The following is a 10,233-nucleotide window of genomic DNA, read 5'->3' on the forward strand; positions in this document are numbered from 1 at the left end:
GTATTAAGCCAACTTATTTTAAAAACCCTTGCAGGACTTCTGTAAACATTTATTTACCTATACATTGGCCACACAGAACAGACTCTAATTCTTAGCCATTCATCACAGGGGATTCTCCAAACTGGTAAAAGGAGACGTAAAATAAAATGCTGCTATCTGAGCAGAGGCTTAAAGTAACAGCTAAATGAAGTCTTTGCATTAATAGCATTCATAGAAAGGCAGATGGGAGCAGAAAATGTTGCAATGAAGAATATGGAATGAGATGAGATCACAGCATCAGTCTGTCCTTTGTAGATCTGGACAATGATCACAGAGCCAGATTGGATTAGTGAAACCTATTTACCAGAAGTTCAGAGCGGTTGCATGAAGCTGAAAGGCAGTCGGGAGGGAGAGAGGGGTGGAAAATGCACCAGATTTACAGCTGCAGCGACGAGAATCTGGAAGTTTTCACCACCGTGATTTCGGCCAAATGTGAGTACACCTTCAGAGCTGTAAGGGTTGGGGTTTGGATGGAGAAGGGGGGGATGTTCAGCAATCCAGGAAATCTCCGGAGGCGGCAGCTCGTCCCTTCTGCCGCGGCTGGAGCCGGGCTGGTCACCCCGGCCATGGAGCTAATCCCCGGCAGGTGCCTGGGTGCTGTGGCTGGTTAAAACCCCCGTGGTGGCAAAATTGGGAGGTCTGGAATTCGGTGGGGATGTTACCTATGAGGTAACTGCTAAAAGTGATGACAGCTTGCAACTACGGCGCGGCTGTTCTGGGGGTAAAATAGAAAAGAAAAATGAAGTTTCCGCCAGCAGCGAGCAGCTCGGGCGAAGCGGGTTGGACTTGGGTGAATGTTGGATTTTTTAAGTCTGCCGGCTCAATAAGTGGAACGTTTCCAAAGCCATGCCCTGGAAATGAATGCGTGATTAACATTAATTGCTTGTAATGAAGACTAAGGACCGGACAAAGCCCAGTCTGCGTTTGATTGAGCAAATTAGTTTAAACTCAATAGTTGCGTATTTCAGCAACAAGAAAGAGAAAGCAGGTAAAAGCAGGGAAAACAAATTGTGGGGCCAGATCAGATCTTTTCCTGCAAGCTGCGGGCACGAGCTCTCAGCTGCTTCATTTCAGAATCTAAGTGGAAATGACAAATTGAACCCTCACTGTAATCATTATTGCTGCCCGAAAGCTGGGCTGTACGTACAAACAGCCTTTTTTCGGGCAAATCCAGAAGCATCACCGGCAAAGATTTGTTCCTCCTGCTCCAGCTCCCTGCAGAAAAATCCTGTTTGTGGGGGGAGCCCCGCTGTTTGTGCTGCTGCCATTGTATTCCTGCAGAAGGAGGGGGGGTCACTTCTGGCTCTACCTCCCTGAGCTGCTCTGCTTTCGGTGGCTTTTCGAGCCAGCGTGTGTTTGTTTGCTGGTGCTGGGGCTTCCCTTTCATGCTTTGCCTTTCTCCAGCCCCTGTAAGCCCCTCGCCTCTGGCAGACGACAGGCAGGGAGCTGGATTTTGGATTAGTGGTACTCTGAAAATACAGAAATTTATCACTTGGGCACGTTTATGTGTTGTTCTTTGTGTATACCAGCCTGGGTATACCAATAACAGCACAACAGTACTTGCTTCTGGTAAAAATCTATAGGAACTGGGCTCCTCACACTGTCTAGTAAAATACACACAATACCAGAGAGACATGAGGATGATTCCTGGCATCACTGAACTTCCCTGCCCTTCAGTGTTTTGCACGTGAGCAATTAGTTTAGTCCTCACACAATGAAATTCCAGAGGTAAGGGTAATTGCAGCAGCTTCAAAAGCAAGTTATGACCCATCCCTAGGAAAAAAAACCAAACAAAACCCACAACAGAAACCACCTTCATTATGTTTGTCTGGTTTTCATCCCACACTCACCAGGGTTTAAAATGTAAAACATGTCCTGCAGGAAGGAGAAGGCAGTGGGGATCCCTGAGGAGATCATGCTGTGCAAAGCAGACCATAATCAAAGTGACAGCTTAGCACACTCTCGGGCTCTATCTGGGCAGATAACTTACTTGTGGTGTACAGTGTGGGTGGAAGCACCATGTGCTGCAAGGGGTCGCTGGCCAGGACCCTGGGCAAGACTCATCCCCTCCCCTGTTACTGGCCTGGGTCACTGTGGGCAGAGCATTGGCCAAAAAACTTCATTTCTGGGCAGCGACGTCCAAGTGCTCAGCAATTACATCCTCACTGGGGAAATGAGAGGTGGCTTTTGGACAAACACAAGCCATCTAGGAAGAGTAACTGTGGTCCCACCACCAGCTCTGCTTGTTTCCAGAGCCCTGGAAAGCCTGGTCACTTGTGGTTCCTGCCGTCAGAGGAAAGGATTTTGGCCATGGAAATTAGCAGCCTTGAGTGAACTCCAGCTGCTTCCACAGCTTCAAAGCTCTCTGCAACCATTAATGGATAGCAACGACAAGCACTGCAACTCCTGGAGTTGAATTCTTTCCTGTGAGGGTGGCAGAGCCCTGGAAGAGGCTGCCCAGAGAGGTGGTGGAATCTCCTTCTCTGGAGATATTCCAAACCTGTCTGGATGTGTTCCTGTACAGCCTGCTCTGGGTGATCCTGCTTTGGCAGGGGGTTGGACTAGATGACCTCTTAAGATCCTTTCCAACCCCTACAATTCTGTGATTGTGTGAACATATGCCAAAAACGTGAAGGAGAGCTCACCTGGAGAGTAAGAGTCACCCATCATCCCATAACAAACCTTCCTGACTCTTCAAAGCCTTTGGACTATACACAGAGCCTCATTCACATGCCTTGTCCTTCTGAAGGGTCAGCCTTTAGAATTGGAGTTAATTCTCCAAATTTGGCAGGTTTCTGCAGGCCTGTTTCTGTCACTGGCTGCTAAATCCTGTAGTCACGACTCTTGTATCCTGAAGACAGAGGAGGGTAGTAATTTTAAAGGGCAAAGGGTAAGATATGATGAGAGAGGTGGGAGTATCACCGAGTTTTTCAGGCCAGTTTCAAGTCCAACTGAAACAAGAAGTGTTCAAAGAATCTTCACTTTGTCCAAAAAAAGCCCCACCCGAAACCAATCACTTCAGTCGAATCAAAAGCTTGGCTTATGGTCCTGGTATCTTGTGTGTCCAGCAGCTGGTGATTCTGGTTTGCCTGTGATTTTGGTGTCTTCATGGGTTTAAGAAAAAAAGTTGAGAGACGAGACTTTAAGCACAATTCCCCAAGTTAAAGAACCGACTGGATCATTTTGAGTATTGAAAAAGAAAAGACTAGGCTTAGTGCAAATGTTGTGCTTTGGACTTCGTGCAGTAAAAGTGAAATGATGTCATGAAGCAGTTTGAGCTTATCCAAAAAGTCCCTATCTAGATAAAATGTATGGCCTCTCCAAAGATAATGAACAAACTAGTCATGTTTCCCAAGTTAAAGAACTCACTGGATCATTTTGAGAATTGAAAAAGAAAAGACTAGGCTTAGTGCAAATGTTGTGCTTTGGACTTCGTGCAGTAAAAGTGAAATGATGTCATGAAGCAGTTTGAGCTTATCCAAAAAGTCCCTATCTAGATAAAATGTATGGCCTCTCCAAAGATAATGAACAAACTAGTCATGTTTGAAGGTGACTGGGTGGAAAGAGAAGCTCATTTCCTTCTGAAATATTGGGAGGTGGGAGGCCAAACCAAAAATCAGGAAGGAGAAGGAGGCTTCCTCCTGGAAGTCCATGGCAGAGGTGCTAGAAACTTGTGGAAGGCTGTTGCCCACAGGTATCTGTATTGTGTAGCTAGGGCATGGTCTCCGAGATGACATTACAATGGACTTTCTTTTGGCTTGTTTCAGCTGGAATCCGCCTTAAACCCATTCTTCTTCCCCCCTTCCCCACCGTGCCCCCAATGTATTCTCACAGAGGGCTTCTAGAGGCAAATGTAACCTCATCTTCTCTGCCTTCACTGCACACTGACCATGTTCCTGTTCTTCTTTTCGCAGCATGTAGTCCTGCCCGACGACGAGCCAAAAGTACACAGCACATCCTAGCAAAGAGTGTAAGAAAAAAAATATCTCTTTCTCTCCCTCTCTTTTGTTTTTTTTTTTCTTTAATTCTAGCGGGGCTACATTTATCCTTAAAAAAATGCTGTGGATAAATGGGAATTGCATCTCTCAGGGCAAAGCACAGCAGTGTCTGATGCAGGGAGTGGGGAGGGAAAGGGGAGTTTCTGTGAAGCTACAGTTTCTTTACAGGAGAGCTTCCAAACTTCAAAAAACACAGTCTGTCTGTGCAGAGCCAGTCAAAATGAACATCACAGCTTATCAACACGGGTCATCTGAGGGAATCCCAGGCTTAGTTCTTATCCATAAAGCCCTAATAACAACGACAGAGGGGCAGGCGGGCAGGCAAAGCAAACAGATCACAGCAATGCATCCATGTGCTAGTCCAGGAGCCCGGATCCCATTCCCCAGGGAATGTGGGACAAAACCACCCAGCAATGGACTGTAACCTCGACTCAAAGAGATGACTCTGAGAGAGCCAGAGGAGGATGCTTGTCCCTTGGTCCCGGTGGTGGTTGCCTGTCCTCAGCTCACCCCGGTGCAGGTGAGGTTTCCCTCCACCCCAACATTCAAAGAACAGAACTTTTTTCACGCTCCGAGAAAATGTTTTCCAAGTTTGGACACTTTGACACACAGACCTGAGAGTTTCTTGTCTTGAGAGCCAGTTTTCCCTCCTTAAATCCACCAGGCCCATGCACAACCCCTTCCACGATCCTTTTGTCGTTCTGGCTTGCAGAAGTGACGGCCTCTTTCTCTTGTGTGTATCAAAGTGCTTTTTACAAGCTTTCAAACTCTTTTGCCACGGCGTTTCTCCTCACTGCAAGCCCTGTCTCTTCTCTAGGACTTTGCTGAAATATTTCACTCCGTGGCCTTGCCTTTTCCCGTGCCCTATCCCACTTCCCAGCCCCATCCTCATTTCTAAATACCCTCCTCTTTGGATTCCTGATTCACAGAATCACAGAATCATCTAGGCTGGAAGAGACCCTTGGGATCATCAAGTCCAACCATCTACCCTACTCTAAATTTCTCCCCTACACCATATCCCCCAACACCACATCTAAACGGTTCTTAAACACATCCAGGGATGGTGACTCCACCACCTCCCTGGGCAGCCTGTTCCAATGCCTGACCAATTCCCTAATTTCCTCACCACACCGTAGGTCCCTCCTCCTCACCACACTTACCCGTGCACTGGGAAAAAAAACCTCGCCACGTTCACTCCCATCCTCTCTCTTGATTTTTAGAGCGGGTCACAGGATCCTGATACTTCACAGGGTGCCTGAGGTGGTCCCCAGGAAGGGTCAGTAACACGCCTGCGGTGTTTGAGTAAAATCTGTATCTGCACCTTTTTTTTTTTCTCAAAGCGTGAAAAATCTTATTTTTGTCCCCTCGCTCAGGCTGAGGTTTCAAAATGACTTTTCATTCCAAATGAAGCCGAAAGCCCGAGTGCTAGAGTGTTACTCAAAATAAGCCCTTTTGAGATACCCCCTTTTTTTTCATTGTTATGCCTTTGGTATATTTTGTTTTCCATGTAATATAAAAATAGCCAAAAAGTCCAAACCAAAAGCAAACTATTCGGACTTAATAAAACAAAATGCTCAGATAATTTCTCTTTTTTTTTTTTTTTGACAAAATAGATAATTTTCCATTAATTCCAGATTCTAACCAGAATTTTCTCATAAAACTATTCAGCTGGAAGATTTTCAGCTAGCTCTCATCGAGATCCAGGGCAACTGTATGTCTGTTATCGTGTTTCCAATCTCAGCAGATGATAGAGAGTTGTTTCTGCTAAATGGGAGCCTCTAATATTAAATTGGGACTGGATCAGCTGCCGTAGCAGCACTGCAGTCGTAAAAAGTCTAAGAAAATAAGATAAGAAAGTCCCTGTTTTGTTGCTGTATTTTTAGAGGATTTTTTTTTTTCCTTTTGGGGCTTTCCTGACCCCGATTAAAGATGGGCTGTGGCTCCAGCTCAGAGCAAGAGCAAAAGCTCTCAGACCAAAGTGATGGGTACAGTCAGCTCTCAGACTCGTGCCTCCTTCCCCTTCTCCAGCGCCACGCAGCCGCTTACAGCAGCTCCGGGGCAAGCATTCAAATAACTAGCCCCTACTGGAATATACGTGCCTGGGAGGAAGTTGTGATTGCCAATTTCTAGACCCACAGAAAAGTAGCAGAATGATTATGTCTTTTTTTTTCTTCTTTTTCTTTCACTTTTCACCCCGCACCTGCAGCCAGCGCTGCAGAAACCCCTCAGCTCACACCAAATCTTCTGTTCTGAAGATTGCAGTGGGTGCAAGCTTCCAAACTTCAAAAAACACAGTCTGTCTGTGCAGAGCCAGTCAAAATGAACATCACAGCTTATCAACACGGGTCATCTGAGGGAATCCCAGGCTTAGTTCTTATCCATAAAGCCCTAATAACAACGACAGAGGGGCAGGCGGGCAGGCAAAGCAAACAGATCACAGCAATGCATCCATGTGCTAGTCCAGGAGCCCGGATCCCATTCCCCAGGGAATGTGGGACAAAACCACCCAGCAATGGACTGTAACCTCGACTCAAAGAGATGACTCTGAGAGAGCCAGAGGAGGATGCTTGTCCCTTGGTCCCGGTGGTGGTTTCCTGTCCTCAGCTCACCCCGGTGCAGGTGAGGTTTCCCTCCACCCCAACATTCAAAGAACAGAACTTTTTTCACGCTCCGAGAAAATGTTTTCCAAGTTTGGACACTTTGACACACAGACCTGAGAGTTTCTTGTCTTGAGAGCCAGTTTTCCCTCCTTAAATCCACCAGGCCCATGCACAACCCCTTCCACGATCCTTTTCTTGCCGTTCTGACTTGCAGAAGTGATGGCCTCTTTCTCTTGTGCAAGTCAAAGTGCTTTTTACAAGCTCTCAGACTCTTTTGCCACAGCGTTTCTCCTCACTGCAAGCCCTGTCTCTTCTCTAGGACTTTGCTGAAATATTTCACTCCTTGGCCTTGCCTTTTCCCGTGCCCTATCCCGCTTCCCAGCCCCATCCTCATTTCTAAATACCCTCCTCTTTGGATTCCTGATTCACAGAATCACAGAATCATCTAGGCTGGAAGAGACCCTCGGGATCATCGAGTCCAACCATCTACCCTACTCTAAATTTCTCCCCTACACCATATCCCCCAACACCACATCTAAACGGTTCTTAAACACATCCAGGGATGGTGACTCCACCACCTCCCTGGGCAGCCTGTTCCAATGCCTGACCAATTCCCTAATTTCCTCACCACACCGTAGGTCCCTCCTCCTCACCACACTTACCCGTGCACTGGGAAAAAAAACCTCGCCACGTTCACTCCCATCCTCTCTCTTGATTTTTAGAGCGGGTCACAGGATCCTGATACTTCACAGGGTGCCTGAGGTGGTCCCCACCAATTCCCTAATTTCTTCACCGCACTGTAGGTCCCTCCTCCTCACCACACTTACCTGTGCACTGGGAAAAAAAACCTTGCCACATTCACTCCCATCCCTCTCTTGGTTATTAAAGGGGGTCACAGGATCCCGATACTTCACAGGGTGCCTGAGGTGGTCCCCAGGAAGGGTCAGTAACACGCCTGCGGTGTTTGAGTAAAATCTGTATCTGCACCTTTTTTTTTTTCTCAAAGCGTGAAAAATCTTATTTTTGTCCCCTCGCTCAGGCTGAGGTTTCAAAATGACTTTTCATTCCAAATGAAGCCGAAAGCCCGAGTGCTAGAGTGTTACTCAAAATAAGCCCTTTTGAGATACCCCCTTTTTTTTCATTGTTATGCCTTTGGTATATTTTGTTTTCCATGTAATATAAAAATAGCCAAAAAGTCCAAACCAAAAGCAAACTATTCGGACTTAATAAAACAAAATGCTCAGATAATTTCTCTTTTTTTTTTTTTTTGACAAAATAGATAATTTTCCATTAATTCCAGATTCTAACCAGAATTTTCTCATAAAACTATTCAGCTGGAAGATTTTCAGCTAGCTCTCATCGAGATCCAGGGCAACTGTATGTCTGTTATCGTGTTTCCAATCTCAGCAGATGATAGAGAGTTGTTTCTGCTAAATGGGAGCCTCTAATATTAAATTGGGACTGGATCAGCTGCCGTAGCAGCACTGCAGTCGTAAAAAGTCTAAGAAAATAAGATAAGAAAGTCCCTGTTTTGTTGCTGCATTTTTAGAGGATTTTTTTTTTCCTTTTGGGGCTTTCCTGACCCCGATTAAAGATGGGCTGTGGCTCCAGCTCAGAGCAAGAGCAAAAGCTCTCAGACCAAAGTGATGGGTACAGTCAGCTCTCAGACTCGTGCCTCCTTCCCCTTCTCCAGCGCCACGCAGCCGCTTACAGCAGCTCCGGGGCAAGCATTCAAATAACTAGCCCCTACTGGAATATACGTGCCTGGGAGGAAGTTGTGATTGCCAATTTCTAGACCCACAGAAAAGTAGCAGAATGATTATGTCTTTTTTTTTCTTCTTTTTCTTTCACTTTTCACCCCGCACCTGCAGCCAGCGCTGCAGAAACCCCTCAGCTCACACCAAATCTTCTGTTCTGAAGATTGCAGTGGGTGCACAACTTTAATCCTCGGCAAGGGCAAAAATAGCAAGCCACGTGGACATCTGCCAGACCTTTTTTTTTTTTTTTTCACGGCAGAAATACCCAAGCAGTGTAGCATGAAGTGATTTAACATTCAAATGACCAACCTTGGTGAGGGGTAACTTCCATCCCATTCAAGAACCCACCCCAAAAACACAAGCGTGGCTGTGGGAGGGTGAGAGAAAGGGGGAAACACCTTTTTTTTTCTCAATTGTTTCACCAATATGCTTATCTGCAGCTCCTGTTGCCCTACCAAGAGTTATTTCCAGCGATAGTAGATCCTTCCCTTCTCTTCCCTTGCTCTCCTTTGGGTAGAACTGCCTGGACACCAATAGGTGGCTACTTTGCAGAAAAATGGCCAATCCCTCTGTGCATGCTGGTGCTGCCACATAAAAAATTGGATCAGCATTAGAACATCAAAAAAGAGCTTAACTCTACAAATCTGGCATTTCCTCCGCTAACAAGCACTTGTTGTTCAGCCTCAGAGCTTCAAAGTTTTATCCAAAGCCAGATGTTTAATCGTCACCTTTTCTGCTTGGTTGTTGGTGTGGGGATGGGATTTGGAGTCTCTGTGCTGCTCTGCAACCCTCCTGTCCCCTCCGTGTCCCCTGCTTAACACAGCTAATTCTAACAGCGGATGTGCCAGGAGGTAAATTTCACAAAAAAGAGACTTTTCTGAACTCTGAACTCAGAGCCGGCGTCCTTCAAGCAGAAGTAGAGTTCACAAAAAAGAGACTTTTCTGAACTCTGAACTCAGAGCCGGCGTCCTTCAAGCAGACTCAGCTGGTCAAGGGACTCACAGGTTGTAAAAACAGTAGGTTTTTTTAGAGAGCAGATTACTAATTCTGCATAGTTTGGCTGACTCTGCCGTTCACACAGATTTAAATTTCCTGGCGCGTCTAGAAAAGAAAAGTGACTTCCAGCTGATCCTTCTGCCTTACCCTAGGTACCCTAGAGAAACGTCAGCTCCAGTTTAGATCAAAACTGGGCTGCAGCAGGTTTAGTTTCCTGACCTAGATAAGTCTGTCCATATTACAGTAACGGGTGAGGTAGCCAAAGTCACGGTGAAATCTCCAATTAGGAGAAAAGGAACTCCAAAAGTGTACTACAGCCAAATGGTGCAAACACAGATGTTAAGTGAACGTGTGCTGTGGAGGGTGTGCTGTTGTCTCCAGCTGTAATGGAAAATGGCATTGTGAGTTATTTGTACAGATTGTTTCAAGAAGGGCAAGTGCAAGGTCCTGCACTTGGGCCACAACAACCCCCTGCAGCACTACAGGCTGGGGGAAGTGTGGCTGGAGCTGCCTGGAGGAAAGAGACCTGGGGGTTCTAGTTGACAAACGGCTGAATATGAGCCGGCGTGTGCCCAGGTGGCCAAGAAAGCCAACGGCATCCTGGCTTGTATTAGAAATAGTGTGACCAGCAGAAGTAGGGAGGTGATTGTGCCCCTGTACTCAGCACTGGTGAGGCCACACCTCGAGTATTGTGTCCAGTTTTGGGCACCTTAATACAAGAGAGATATCGAGGTGCTGGAGCGAGTGCAGAGGAGGGCAATGAAACTAGTGAAGGGCCTGGAAGACAAATCATATGAAGAGCGGCTGAAGGAGCTGGGGCTGTTTAGTATGAGGAAGAGGAGG

At 46.4% G+C, this 10,233-nt stretch overlaps 1 protein-coding gene across 1 annotated transcript in view; it reads left to right on the forward strand.

Annotated features, from left to right (window-relative positions):
* The first annotated feature begins 351 nt into the window (after positions 1-351).
* LOC106886564 (chromosome unknown open reading frame, human C8orf46) overlaps positions 352-10,233 on the forward strand; it is a 22,462-nt gene continuing 12,580 nt past the window's right edge. Inside the window, exons 1-2 of the mRNA XM_014939603.1 lie at positions 352-471; positions 3,954-4,009. Of these exons, the coding sequence (XP_014795089.1) occupies positions 405-471; positions 3,954-4,009 (123 nt within the window). The 5' untranslated portion in view covers positions 352-404. The remainder of the gene's footprint in view (positions 472-3,953; positions 4,010-10,233) is intronic.

Source organism: Calidris pugnax, unplaced genomic scaffold, assembly GCF_001431845.1.
Source record: "Calidris pugnax isolate Ruff unplaced genomic scaffold, ASM143184v1 scaffold5, whole genome shotgun sequence".
NCBI classification, from domain to species: Eukaryota; Metazoa; Chordata; class Aves; order Charadriiformes; family Scolopacidae; genus Calidris; species Calidris pugnax.